Source organism: Trichosurus vulpecula, chromosome 4, assembly GCF_011100635.1.
Source record: "Trichosurus vulpecula isolate mTriVul1 chromosome 4, mTriVul1.pri, whole genome shotgun sequence".
Classification (NCBI taxonomy): Eukaryota; Metazoa; Chordata; class Mammalia; order Diprotodontia; family Phalangeridae; genus Trichosurus; species Trichosurus vulpecula.
The window spans coordinates 217,343,603-217,359,103 of record NC_050576.1 but is presented as its reverse complement, the minus strand read 5'-3'; the positions used below and the strand labels follow the sequence as shown (position 1 = coordinate 217,359,103).

The 15,501-nt window shown below is 35.2% G+C and overlaps 1 protein-coding gene across 2 annotated transcripts in view; it reads left to right on the top strand.

Moving 5' to 3' along the window:
• RPTOR (regulatory associated protein of MTOR complex 1) overlaps positions 1 to 15,501 on the top strand; it is a 547,756-nt gene that overhangs the window by 98,717 nt on the left and 433,538 nt on the right. For both annotated transcript variants that reach the window (XM_036753902.1, XM_036753901.1), the window contains exon 3: positions 6,309 to 6,391. In XM_036753902.1, coding sequence (XP_036609797.1) covers positions 6,309 to 6,391 — 83 coding nt within the window. The remainder of the gene's footprint in view (positions 1 to 6,308; positions 6,392 to 15,501) is intronic.

Genomic DNA, 15,501 nt, shown 5'->3' with positions numbered 1-15,501 from the left:
AGGGCTGCACTTGAAGACCTAGAGGGCTACGTGTGGCCTTGAGGCTGAAGGTTCCCCACCCCTGTTTGAAACCCTCTGCATCTGACCTATGACCCATCATTCAACTAAAATTGATCTCTTAATTGCTAAATCTGATGATCCTTTTTCTGGCATCATCTTTCTTGACCTATCTAAAGCATTTGACACCATTGGCCTTATTGGATGGATATTCTTTCTTTCTCCTCGAAGATTTCACCACATGGTTCTTAGTTTTCCTTGTGGCTTAGTTGATTGTGAGCTACTTGGTACAATTAGGTTCCTTCTCTCTTTGGTAAGCAAAAGCTTCCTAGCAATTAGAGTTATCACAAGAGGAATGGGTTGCTTTGGAAGGTATTGCATTACTTCTTAACAGAAGTCTTCAGCCATATTCTTGTTGGGTATGTTATAGAAATGATTCTAGCTGCCCAAGAAGTCCTCTTCAACACTAAATGTGAATTCTGTGACTGGATAAATATGGGTGCTATGAAAACCCATCACCACTATAGAGAAGATCTGGACTTGAATTAGGTAAGACCTGGCTTCAAATACTGCTTCTGACAATTACTAGTTGTAGGATATTGAGGAAGTCATCTGGCCTTTGAGTGTCATATTCCTTAAATAAATAAAATGGGAATATATAATGATTATTTTGAGTTATTGAAAAGATCAAATGAGATATAAAAACATTTTGCAAACCCATAATGCTTTGTAATTGTCAGCTATGATGTTATTTATGGACAGCATTAACTTCATTTTGGAATGATGGCAAATTCATTGATCGATTCATGTTTTAAAAATTGGATCACTCACTTAATGTTCATGTACTTTAATGGACCTTTATTCTTATCTTTCCAAATCCAGTCTCTTCTCATAACTTTTTGAGTCTTAATGTCCTCAATTGGTTCATCACATAACAGAAAGCTTTTAGTTATTAAAATTTTTTTGAGGCTTTGACAGGACTCTTTTGAAGCTGATAATTTGTCTGAGAAATTCCAGTCTTACCAATACAGTTTTTCTGTTAAAGAAAAAATAAAGAATGCTTTTGAATTTCTTCAGTTTTAGATTTTAACAAATTTATTTACCCTTGAATTGGGAAAATATGATTTTTTCCAGCTTTTCCCTTGTTCTTTCCCTCCACAAGACATTGGACATAAGAGGCTCTAGTATAGCAAAAAGAGTACTGGGTTTAATGTCGATCCTAGACAATTGTCTGTCTTGCTTCTTGTGGACAAGACTAGAGCCTAGTACCAGAGATAGTTTGTGAACTATCTCTTTTAGCCTATTAAGAGCCCTTATCCGACTCTATCCACAATAAATCATCCAAACTAACTTCATGTTGTCATACTTCAAAAAATGCTCATTGACTGACAATACCTGAAGAACAATTTCCTGTACAACATACATGAAAAATGCTTATCTAGCCTTTGCCTAAAGACCCTCAGAGTTACAGGGAGCCCACTTGTTCCTGAGTTGGACCATTCCACTTTTGGATACTCCAAATATTTTTTTCTTATATCTAGCCTAAATTTGCCATTTTGCTACTTCCACCAGTTACTCCTAGTTCTGTCATCTAAGTCAAGAAGAACAATTCTTCTACATGAGAGCTTTTCTAGTACTTGGAGAAAGCTGTTATTTTCCCCCTAAGTCCAGGCTAAGTATTTACAGTTTTTTCAGCTGGGATCATCATGGCATAGACATCCCTTAGGCTCTTCACTGTTCTTTTTGACCTTCCCTGGATGTTCATTAGCTTATAAACATTCTTCCAAACTTTAGTTTTCAGAGTTGACCACAGTATTTTAAATATAGTCTGACCAAGGCCGAACACAGTAGGACTTATTTCCAGATGCAAATAGCATCCCTCTGCCTTCCCAATCCTCTTTCCACATTCCCACCTTTGGTAGGGTCCATAAAGCATAAACTTGAGGCCCTTCACTGTCTTAAATGACTACTCTCTAGTTTCTTAAAGATCTTCCTAACCTTAATGTCTGCTTTGAACCCCAGTCTTGAATCTCTGTTTAAAACCTCTAGCACGTCACATTCCACTTATCTAAACTAAATTATTACCTTGTTCCTTGAACTAGCTCCTTTTTCTTTTTTCTTTTTTTTTTTTTTTGGCAGGGCAATCGGGGTTAAGTGACTTGCCCAAGGTCACACAGCTAGTACATGTGTCAAGTGTCTGAGGCCGGATTTGAATTCAGGTCCGCCTGACTCCAGGGCCAGTGCTCTACTCACTGTGCCACCTAGCTGCCCCAACTAGCTCCTTTTTCTAACCTCTTTCTTGTTGGTACTAGCACCATCCTCCTAGTCACCTAAGTTTGAAATCTCAAAGTTCTCTTGGACTTTTTTCTTGCTCTCATCACTCCCCATCCTCTACCTCTCCAGCCCTCATACAGTCAGGTACCAGGTCTCTCAACTCTCCACTTCTTCATTATCACTGATACCACCTCAATTCAGGTCCTCATTTCTGATATGAACTGCTATAAAACCTTTCTTAGTGACTTTTGCTTTTTATTTTAATTTTTCATATAGCAACTCAAAATAATTTTCCTAAATCATGGGTTTGACCATGTTCTTCCCCTACTCAGGAAATTCAGTGTTCAGAGAAGGCTCTTTGGGGAAAAATATAATCTCTTTAGTCAGTCTGTCAGTAAATATTTATTAAGTACCTAGTATGTGCCAGGTACTATGCTAAATTCTGGGGATACAAATAAAAGCCAAGGCAGTCAAAGAGCTTACAATTTAATGGGGGAAAACAACAAACAAAGGAAGCTGAAAAGGTGAGGGTAAAGTAGTAGAAAATGCCTGACACAGGGACATGATGTCCCTACAGAGGTGTAGCTGGTGGGAAAGGGGGAGAAAACTGCGTTGAGCTCTCTTCTAAAATAGAGATTCTGGAGCCTGTGGCCAGAGGGTGCTGGTGAGATGTCAGACTCAGTCTTGCAGCATAATGAGATTTCTTAATGATGAGTTTCCTGGGGAAAATTGGCATGCTGGAGAGGGCCAAAGAAGTCTAAAAACAGTATAGCTGGTGGGAAATGCGGAAAGCACCTTTAGCCTGGCAAATAAGTATCTGTGGACCCTTCCATATAGGAACTATTGAAGGAATTGGGGATATAGAACCCAGAGAAGACAAGGCCTAAAGGAAATGATTGCTCAATAACCTGGCTTGGAATATTGCCTTTGACACTTAATAATTATATGACCAGAGGAAAATCTTTTAAACTCTCTTCAAGCCTCAGTTTCTGCATCTGTAGAATGAGAATGAGAACCATTGTAGTGTATTCAGTAATTGTTTTTAACAATAGTAGTATCACTGGTCCTCCCAGTGTGAGGACTTTTAAAGAAAAATAGTCATTTGGATATACAAGTTCTGGTATGTTTCCTTGAAAAAGTGTCATTTATTCTGTTACACATCATATGCATGTGTTAGAGCCACAACCTTTATTTTATCTCCCAATCAAAAAACACCAACAAGAACAGTGTAGACACTGTTGGAGGTTCTAGGGATAAAAGTACAATGAATGAAATTCTCTGCTGTCAAGGGGTTCACATCTTAACAGGTGAGGCAAGTAGAAATATAAATATATATGAATAACTATAAAGAGAATAAATACAAGTAAATACAAAGTATTTAATGACAAGATAATATAGGATGGAGGGCACTAGCAGTTGGAAGGATTAGTGAACTGTGTCTTGAAAGGGAGAGAGGGATTTTTTGTTTGGAAGTGAGGGGGGAGTGCTTTGCAGGCATGGAGGATGGCCAGTATGAAATGGAGTCTTGTGTATGAGGAACAGAGAAAAGGGAAGTTTAGCCTAGGTTGCATTGTGTGGGAGAGGGAGTAGGTTGGGGCCAGTTTGTGAAGGGCTTTGAAAGCTAAATAGAAGTTTGTATTTGGTCCTAGAGACAAGAGAGTCACTAGAATTTATGAAGTAGGGAGTGTCATGGTCGGACCATGACACTTTGGCAGGAGTGTGGAGAATGTACTAGAGTGGAGAGTCTTGAAAAGCAATTGCAATAACCAAGTAAGAGATAAAATTGAAATAAATTGGCAGCCCTGTGAATAGAGAGAAGTACTTAGATTGTGGAGGTAGACATAGCAAGATTTAGCCACTGATTGGCTACTTGAGTGAGAGGAAGAATGTTTTTACCTTCACCAGTGAGAGGAAAGTTTGGAAGAGTTGTAAGTTGGGGGAAGGGAGAGAGACAATGAGTTCAGTTTTGGAAATATTGGGTTTGAGATGTCTCCAGAACATCCAGTTTGAAATGTCATTTTGTGATGTGAGTTTGAGGTATTAGGTCTTAGAAAAGTTACAGTGCTTACTATAATGCCTGGCAAATAAGAGGTGTTTTTACAATAAATACAGATCTTTGAGTCACTGGTGCAATTAATAATTAAACCTATAGAATCTGATGAGGTTACCAAGAGAGAGTACAGAGGGAAAGCAAAAGTCCTTGGACAGAGCCTTGGGGAGCACTCAAAGTTGGGAGACACGGTGTTAATGTTAAGCCAGCAAAAGAACCCAAGAAGGAGTTTGACAGGTAGGGGAATCAGAGAGAGTGTTACAAAGACTCAGGGAGAAGAGAGAACGTTAGAGGAGAGGGTGGTCAATAGTGTCATATAAATGCAGCATCTTTTGGTAAAGAAGAATAAGATCTGAGAAAAGACCACCAAATTAGGCAATTAAGGGATCATATTTAACTGTGGAGAGAAGAGTTTCATTAATGATGAAACTGAAAATCAGATTGCAAAATGCTGAGAATTGAAAGAAGTGAAGGCAATGAGCTTTTTTTTTTTTAGGAGTTTGGCTGAATAAGGGGAGTGATAGAGTATGACAGTTTGAGGTAATAGCAGGATCATATGGAGGATTTTCTTTTAAGGATGGGAGACAGTTGAGTATATTGATGGCAGTATTGAACATTGGAGATAGAGAAGTGATGATTAAGGTTGCAGCCTGTTGATAAAGGTGTGGGGGATGTACAATGGTTGGCCCTGACAAGGAGAAGGACCACCTCATTGTCAGAGCCTGGGGCAAAGAGTGGGGAAAAATGTCAAGGGGTTTTTAGGTATATATTCTGTATGTGAAGAGGGGTTTAGCAGGATTCTGGTCAATAGCTTTTTTTTTGTTTTGACCTGATGAAATAATTCTTGGTTTATTCAGTAAAAAGGGGTGAGAAAGGCCAAATGGCATCCTTTTTTTTTTTTTTTTTTTAAAGAAAAAATGGAATGGCCAGTTTTGGTTCACCTCTAATTGAATTGTTTAGTGTAAGAAATATATCTTTTATGAAGACATTTAATGAAGTTCTGTACATCAACATCTTGGTAGAATATTTGTTTAAAAACCCTTTAAGGAATATATGACTAAATGAGTTTTACTGACTGCTTTTTTTCTTAAATCAGGAATAGCTCATGTTAGGCTGACTGTTTTGGGAAGACTGGGAGACAGAATGACAACCAGTTATGAAAACATGTCTTGTTGGGACTTTATACAGGCATAGATACTTTTGATAATATCTTCTATTTTAAATATTGATAGTCTTGTATCCTACATCCTCTGTTACATCAGAGCCCCCTTTCAGTGTTCTTTCTAGATGGAATTTAATTGAAGGACATTATAATTGTGGGCATGAACTTATTTTTAATGTAAAATTTTTTGGTCAGAATAAATAAAATGGAGATTTAATGCTTACAGTTAAGAAGTTAAAAATGCAGGTACCCCTTTTTTAAAGAAAAAATTACATTTGAGTTTAAATGTTCTTTTTTTTAGCTTTCATCATTTTCTTAGAGTTTGAGGTTTTTTTCTGTTAAAAAGCCATTCTTGAAGGAATTGAGCAATATTTGTATGTACTTCTATGAAATGTCCTTTTAAGAAAGAACTGCATAAGTCTTTGAGACAATGTAACTTTAAAAAAAATCCTCTCCCCCTTTCCACATCATTCATTCTCTCTCTCTCTCTCTCTCTCTTTCTCTCTCTCTCTCTCTCTGTAACACATGAGTAATAAGGTGAAAATGTGCATTTTTGTGTGCAGACTTTTCTACTACCAAGACAACGTGATTTTTAAAAATAAAACTATTGCAAAGTAAATTTTAGGGAGGAGACTAATTTTCAGATATTTGAACCTCATTTGAGCTAATTAACAGCTCTAAAAATCTGGCTAGCTATAATGAAAACTTGGGCTATGTTAGTGCAAAAGTAGACAACTCGCTTAGAAATGAATTATGTAATTAGAAAGCTGCCCTTGAGGAAGACAATTCATGTGATGACTTCTTTTTTTCCCATTTTTTTCTTAGATCCTTTGTCAATGGGCCCTCAAAAAGCTTTGGAAACTATTGGTGCAAATTTACAGAAACAATATGAAAATTGGCAGCCAAGGGTAAGGTTTGATTTTTTTTTTTTTGTTCTTCCATTTTTCCATAATGTGGATTTTAGTACCCTAGCTAATAATCTAAATGAGAATATTATAGACCTCCTCTACCTGTTGCAAACTATTCATGGGAGAACTAGATTCTCAGTGGGTCTCTTTTCTTGTCTGTCTCGATAATCAGAAACCATGCCAGTGATTTAACTTGCTTTTGACCCAGGATATGTTGGTTGTTGAACTGATGCATTTTCTTCTTAAGCTTTTAAAATTTTTCAGAAAGAAACTTTGCTATAGTGGTCTGTGTTGCCCCTAAATCATTATTGCATCTTCCCACAGGGGAAGTAATTTTGGTATTTTTTTGTAGTCTCAGCCAGCTGGATTACTCCTGATTATCATTTGCAGTTTTTTTTTTCCAAACAATTTTGTGGGGGGAGGTGAAGAAATGCCTAACACTGTGTAGTTGACATCTCTTAGATGCTTTCTCTTTGGTTCAAAGGGAAAGTTTTTTGAGGGGTTCATTTACCAATTACCATGTTTTCTATGGTTTATTGTGTTTGTGTTCTTTTAGATCAATGTTATGAAATATGATACTTCTGTCATGTTATCTTTAAGATCTTAAATTCTTTGCAAGAAACTGGAAGCCTTTCCCCCTCATCTAACCTTTCTCATTAGCTGGTTTAAAGATTTAATGGAAGATTTCAAAGCTTTAAAAGGCTTTATGGATGTACTATTATATTTAGCAATATCTTCACATACTTATCATCAAGAGCACCATAGCTCTTTAGAAGGAACCTTAGCAGTTCTCATTTTGAAGTGGAGAAGTTGAGATTTGGAGGAATGACTAGACTAGTCGAGCAACTCCAACCAGAAGCCCATTTTCCTGAACCCAATTTCAATGGTTTTCCCACTACACTTGGTGTTGTAACTCTTTCCAGTGAGAGTTTATGAAGTGAGCAATTTAAGCAACCATTAAGTGTATGCCTTTTGTGACATTTGCTGCTTTTTACATGTCACTGGTAAAGGTTCTCTGCATTTTCTTGTCCTGTGAGTCTATAGGGAAATTATATTTTACAAAACAGTTTACAAATCTGCCTGCTTCAGATTTCAAGTAGTTTATGAGTGTGTCCTAGATTTTAGGAAATCCCATTTGTATTTTATTTACTGCTAAGGAAAGTAATGTCAGCGATGAATTTGGCCTTTTCTCTCCTCACATTACCCTTAACTCCTTTCTGCTGTTGCTCAAAGGTGATAATGAACTAATTGGTTAGTAAGTATCCCCATATCTCTTCTGTTTTGCATTTGTGTCATTTGTTAAGTCTATGATAATGGATTTTAGCTTTGCTGAAAGCAGTTTGCATGCCCCTTTTTAGTACTAATTTTTTTATGTGAAATGTATGCCTTGTATAGAAACCCAGGATCATGTATAATGTACTTGTCTAGACTATGGTATTCTTTAACAGTTGATGTGAACAATGTGGGGGTGTATAGAGAGAAGTGAATAGAAGTATTTTAATGAATTATTTCTCTAGGAATAGTAGGAAAACCTATTATCAATGGAAAGAAATTTCTTTGAGAACTTTTAAGGTACAATGAAATTTCAACTGAGGCTAATGAGTCATAAACATGAGTGGGGCTAGGCAAACATTTTAATCTAAAAGTACTAGTCTATATGCAGGTGAAGTAATAATAATAATAAAGACTTCAAATTATTGACGTTTTAGTGTATTTTAACATTTACAGTTATACTTAAAGAAGTACCTCAAGAGACACTTTTTATTCTTCTCTTGCAATCTGATTTTGTAATTTAAATATGCCTCTATACTGTAGGTTTTAGCCCTGAAAAAAAAACTTTTAAAAACCTTTTCAAACAATGAATTTAGATCTCCTGATCATGTCCCCTAGACAATGATTCTCAGTGGTTTTGCTATCTGGCTTTTTAATTAGTTTTTATAGGAAAATAAAATCAGTTGGTATATGTTTGTTTAACACTCCAAAATTCTTTCTTTTGTTCTTTAGGATGTTCTTTGTTCATGGGGTGCTAAAATTTGACGTAGTGCCATAGATTTAATATTAATTTAATCAGAGAAGTAAGCAAGTGTGTTTATGTTGGTGCATAGTCAGTGTAGCTGACTGCATAAGGCCGTGCATTAACCCTTCCTCTGAATGTTATTTGGGGAGTTGATTTGTTTCATAGCAACAAGGAAAGCTCTTCTAAGAAAAACAATTTGAAATCGGTGACTATTTAGAGATCATAAAGACAGAAGAATACAGAAATAGTAGTAAGAATTTATAGTATGTACAGTAAAATGGGTATTTTAGGATAGTGAACCAAAATGTTAGTTATTAAATTTTCACATCGACATTGGAGATTTCAGAAGCTGATTAAATGGTTGTTAGCTGGAAAAAAAAAAGGCAAACAAGCCAAACTATCTTTGTGCAAAAAAGCCCGTTTTGTTCTCTGGTGTGGTGGATGCCATTTCAATTGTAGGGTACAATATGGAAAAAGGTATTAATACAAAAGTGGGATTAAATGGTCAACTAATAATGGGTACTCTGAGATCTATTTTGTGGGAGAATCATGTAAAGAATTTAGAAACAGGTGCTTATGCACCAGAGTACAGTCTTTTATCTTCATTATAAAACTACGGCAGTGAAAATATTACATTTTCTCCTTGATGATCATTTCCATTAGACTTGTTTTTAGTTGTAAAAATATTTTAAATGTTACTGCTTCAAATCATGCTAGATATCTTTCATTTAAAAAGACACACTGAAGATAATTAATACTGTATGATTCCTCTGGCTGTCTAATGATGAAAACTGTATCTCCCCTGTATTAATAGCCAAACACCTTGGTGCGCAAGAAAAAACATCTTTGCTGCTTAATAATTGAGTTTAGTTACAGTAGGGCGGAGTGAGAGGACTGGCTTCTAGTAGCAGCCGGTACTCAGCGTGTGGGCAGACCTCCTGCTGCCTTGTAGAGTTTGCACTAAATATGAGACAGTGACCAAGCTCAGATGTTTGTGTGCAAGGTGCCTGGTTCCAAACAGTAAATCACTGCCCTTGGAATCATTGCAAAACTAAACACGTACCACTTTATTGCACTCGACAGAGCTCTTGAGTTTTCTGCAGTAATAAAAGTTGATGTGCCATCTGCAATAAAACAATGGGGGCATTATTGAATTTCCTTTTGAATTTATCTCTCTCAAGAATTTTCTTAATGAATTAGGAGTTCTGGTGGTTTAGTATAGAAGTAATTTAGGTGCGAGAGGTGGTAGGGAAAAAAAATCTCTTTCTCAGCTGTACCTCACCTCCCCCGCCCCACAGTATACTTCAAATCTAGAAGCCAAAATCATGAGACATTTACTTGGATTTAATTTTAGATCTTCTTTACTTAAAAATACATTTAGATTAAAATAGATGAAGATAATTAATCAAATGTAAAGTGTCTGCCTATGTCTGATACTTCACCTGAATTAGTACACTTTCATGTAAGTATTGATAGAGCTAGTTTTGTCTTTATGTATTATTTATTTTAAAAAATCACCAAGGGTTACTCCATCTGAAATAAGATCATTCTAGTCATGTTGCTTGCTTTCAAGTTTATAGTAGGTGTATTTGAATTAGGAAATACCTATACTTTATAGATGAGCAGAAAACTGACCAGTACCGTTGACTGTCCACAAAGAGAAGCTTGAAGGTTTATTACTGTACAGGTGCCAGAGATCTAATCTCGTGTTCTTGTTTTTAGGCCTTAACTAATGTCTTTTAATAAATTTTGATTATAGGGTAATTTTGATTTATAAAGAAAATTAAAGAAACCAAGTAGATCATATTCCTTTCTGAATGTTCTCAAACTCTGAATCTGGCATGTATTTCCTTTCCCAACCTCATTGAACTACTTTGTAAATAATTTATCAGTTTGCCACTGCTTGAAGTACTTATGATTAAATTTAAGATTTTGTTTTATTGCCTTGTAGGTATATAAATTTGTATACTGCAAGAGGAAGAAGGGGAAAAAATATGCCCAGTGTTGTTTCAGCTGCAAAATACTGCAGTTAAATAAAACTCACTCGTTTCACTGCAAGTCTCAAATGAAAGTTTTATTGAGAGATGGGAGCAAGAGATTACAAAACTAGGGCACAGAGTAAAGAATTTATCTCTCAAGAATTTTCCTAATGAATTAGGAGTTCTGTCAGTTCAGTGTGGAGATAATTTAGGTACTGGAGCTAGTGGGGGGAAAATTTTTCCTTCTCTCCTCCCTTCCCCCCCGCCCCCCCACTTCGACCTGGCTCCCAAAAAATATGTTCCAAATCATGTAGCCAAAATCATGACACATTTACTTGGATTTAATTTTAGTTCTCCCTGGTGACTTAAATAGATTTAGATTAGAATATTTATAGTATACTAAAATAGATGAAGGAAATTGATCAAAAGTAAGGTGTCAGCATATGTAATGTTTCTCCCAAATGAGTACACTTTGAGGGACTTTGACATTTAGATCTTGTGTATAATGTAGGGAATATTCCATTATCATCTTAACCAAAGTATGCGTGTAAAGAAGAAGGCAAATTATTACTGGTTTTGATGTGTCTGGGGCTTTTGTTATTAGCCATGGACTTTAGGGAAATGATGAACAGACATCTCATCTTTTTCAGTTTTTTATGGAGGCTCTCGAGCACAAAGATTTCTGAGCTTTGACAGCCCATCCTCTCAGCGTGGTGATTCACTGTCCTGAAAGGTTCCAGATGATTTACTAGTTGACCCCTCTTTCAGGCTACGGAGTCATACTCATACTATATTATAGGGCACATGGTCAATTTTTGATTATCCGCTTGTGAATTTTATACTTTGTGAATTATTCTTGGCAGATTTAAAATTCCAGGTTGTCATCCTTTCCACCTTATTCCTTAGGTCTCATTTTGTGGGTTAGCGGTAGGAACTACACAAAATATGATTAGGAAGAGAAGTCAGTCATTCAAAACCTGAAACAAAAACAAAACTACATTTCAGAACTACATTAGAAATACTTTTTAAATTACCTGCTTGATGGGCTTTTCCCTTGCCTTATGATCCTCACCATTATCAAGTATTTATTAATTGAGAGTTGATGCATACCTTGTTCAAGAAGATGATTCAGGTGGCATTCACTCTCAGTATGGAGTAGATGAGAAGACTTTTTCTTGGATTTCAGCCATAAGTACTGTTTGTAGGACTGATGTTTGTGTAGAGAACACACTCTTAAGATTCATGATTTGCTCTGCTAGAAGCCATAGTGAAATGACAGGTAACCTGTTTTTCATTGCTAGGCTTATCTATCTTTTAATGTGGTTTCTGCATGACTCACATAGTTTTGTTATTTTGCTTCATGTTGCATTATGGATGTATCATATTGGATTGATAGTAGAATAAGTAAAGATTTTATTTATTCTCTGGACTGACCAAAAATTTGCATTGACAAGTAAATGGGAACAGGTAAGTGGCACAATGGATAGACGGGCCAAGCCTGGCGTCAGAAAGACCCGAGTTCAAATTTGACTTCAGACACTTATTAGCTGTGTGATCCTGGGCAAGTCACTTACCCTGCTTGCTTCATTTGTAAAATGGGGATAATAATAACACCAACCTGCCAGTGTTGTTGTGATCTGCTGAGATAATAATTGTAAAGTGCTTAGCTTAGTGACTTGCCCATCAAACAGGTAATTTAAAAAGTATTTCTAATGTAGTTCTGAAATGTAGTTTTGTTTTTGTTTCATTTTTTTGAATGACTGACTTCTCTTCACATATAGTAAGGCACCCCACATATAGTAAACACTATATAAATATCAGTTGTTTTTATATTATTTCCTAGATCTATAGGGAACCTGTTTCTTGGAAAGGTCCGTGCCAGTGTTTACCTCAGGGTTTTACCAGAATGTACCACAACTTTATATAGGTTGATTTAATGGTCCGTCAGATTTGTATAGGTTACTTGTTGCTAAAGTCAGTTGTAATAATATGAGGAGGCATTTTATTTATCCATAGTTCATGTTTTCTAACTAGACTTGTTATTTTGATGTTTTAGATCAAGATCCTTCAAATCACATTAATAATGGGTGACTTCAATGCAGTGATGGTTAAAAGCAAAGATAGGGAGAAATATATGGGGAAGTAGGTTCAGGAGAAAGAAATAGGAGAGGAAAAATATTTGAAAATTATATAGAAGCTTCTCAGTTTTGCAACAAAGAACAGAATTGACTGCATTTTTACAGAGGGAAAGAATTATCTGTGTGGTAGTTGTCTTTGAATTAGTTCTTTGTGCATAGTAAAACCATTTGCTTTTGAAAGATAAGAATTTGTAAAAAAGTTTTTAAAGTAACAGTGAAAAAAACAAAATACTACAATTATTTAATCAAGTATTTTAAGTAAGTTAGTAATTTTTAAAAATGGGAAATGGACAACAAAAATGACACATCAACCATAATAGTTTTATCCAGAAGTTAAAGCAATGGAAATTAATTTTCAAAAGGAGACCAAAAGAGTTCAGAAAGTATCTTCATTAATGAGTGCTTGCCTTGTTAAACAGAAAGAGATGTCTGCAAAAGGCAACACAGGTTTACTTACCATCTAAATTTGCAGTATCTTAAGAAGAAAAGTGATGGTTGATTATAAGTAGAATCATCTTATAAAAAAAAGAGAAGCACTAGAGGGTAAAAACAGTTTACAGAAATCTCAGAACTATATCACAACCATGAAAAATTACCCTGAAGGGCATTCAAAGATGAAAACGGACAAGACACTAAAAACAGAAGAAAAATGAAGAAGATTTACCAAAAAAATGTCAAACTTTTTTTCCATCAAGAATAGTGGAAATACCACACTTAGGCCTTAATATCTCAATCATTATCTCCGATGAGCTTATAAAGTGGATAAAAAGGCATTAAGTAAAGCAAACCAATTATATTGAATCAATTTATTTCCATGTTGGAGGTGACATAATTGTGAAGACAGTGAGGGACCAATATATAATTCTATGTAACATTCAAAGAATAATTAATTCCAACATTACATAAACTTTCTACAAAAGTAGGAAAATTAAAGAATATTACCAAACTCCTTCCAATAATACAGTTAGAGCTTTTATACCTTAGCCAGGGAACAACAAATCAGAGAAAGAAAGCAATAAACCAGCACTCCTATTGAATATTGATGCAAAAATATTAAATAGTAAGCACTGAGGCTACCAAAAATATTAAAAAGAGTATATACTTTGACCAGTTTGGATATATACCAGGAATTCAGGATTGGTTCAATATTAGGGAAACTATAAGCATAATATGCCGCATTCATATTGATAACAATAAAAGTAGTGATTATATCAAAAGATCCTGAAAAAGAAACTTTTTCCAAAGCACTAAATACCCACTCCTATTAAAATCACTAAAAAACATTTGAATCAACTTGCCTTAATATGGTAAATACTTTCTATCTAAAATGAAGGGCCAGTATTATGCATAGTGGATAACGGCTAGAGACCTTTCTAATAAGAATAAGCATAAAGCAAGGATGTTCATTATCACCACTTATTTAATGTAATTCCAGATATTTGATGACCTACTGCTATTTGATATATAAAGCAACATGAGAAGGAAAAAAACTAAGGAATAAACACAGGCAAAGAGGAAACAAAACTTGTTTTGTTTTTTTTTTTTGTCAGATGTTCTATGTAGAAAATCCTAAAGAATCAACTAAAAATTAATTGAAACAATGAAGTATCTTCATATGCTATAAACCCACACAAATGATCTGCTTTTCTGTATACTCTCACCAAAATGCAGCAAACAGTGATAGAGAAATTCCGTTTAAAATAATTAAATAACATGTATAATAAATACATCTGGGAGACCATTTATCAAGACACATAGAGGGACTATGTGAATATTGTAAAATACTTTTTCCAGAAATACAGATTCAAATAATTGAAGAAATAGTAATGCTCATGGTTAGGCTATGCCAATATAATAAAAATGACATTACATAAATTAATTTATTTAGTGCTATATCAAAGTACGAGTAAAGTTACTTTAGACTGTTATTAAAAAATAACAATGAAATTCATCTGGAGAAACAAAATATACAGAATCTCTATTGATTAGAGAAATGGCAAATCAAAACAACTCTGAGGTACCACATAACACCTACCAGATTGGCTAACATGACAAAACAAGAAAATGATACATGTTGGAGAAGATGTAGGAAAGTTGGAACAATAATTCATTATTGGTGGAATTGTGAGCTGACCCAACCATTCAGGAGAGCAATTTGGAACTATGGCCAAAGAGCTATAAAAATGCAATACCACTTCTAGGGCTGTATCTCAAAGACATCATAAAAATGGGAAAAGGACCCACATGTACAAAAATATTTATAGCAACTCTTTCTGTGGTGGCTAAGAACTGGAAATTGAAGGGATGCCCATCAATCGGGGAATGGCTGAACAAGTTATGGTATATGAATATAATGGAATACTATTATGCTATAAGAAATGATTAATAGGCAGACTTCAGAAAAATTCTGGAAAGACGTATATGAACATATACTGAGTGAAGTGAGCAGAACCGGGAGAACATTGTACAGAGTAACAGCCACATTGTGCGATTACTGACTTTGACAGCCCTTCTCAGCAACGCAAGGATGTAAATCAATTCCAAAAGACTCATGATGGAAATTGCCATCCACATCCAGAGAAAGAACTATGGAGTCTGAATGCAGATCAAAGTAGACTATTTTCTTTTTTTTGTTTGTTTTGTTTTTCTTTCTCATGGTTCCTCCCATTTGTTCTAATTCTTATATATAACAGGACTAGTGTGAAAATATTTTTAATAGGAATGTATATGTAGAGCCTATATCAGATTGCATGCCGTCTTGGGGAGGGAGAGGAGAAAATTTCAAACTTATGGAAGTGAATGTTGAAAACCAAAAATAAATTAATTCACTTTTAAAAATATTCAGAATCTTAAGGAAAAATCATAAAAAGTGGGGAAGCATGAGATCTAGCTGTATCAGGTCATCAAAATTATTTGGTTTTGATTAAAAAAAGAATAGTCCGTCAGTGGAACACAAGGCCCAGCAGCAATCACCTA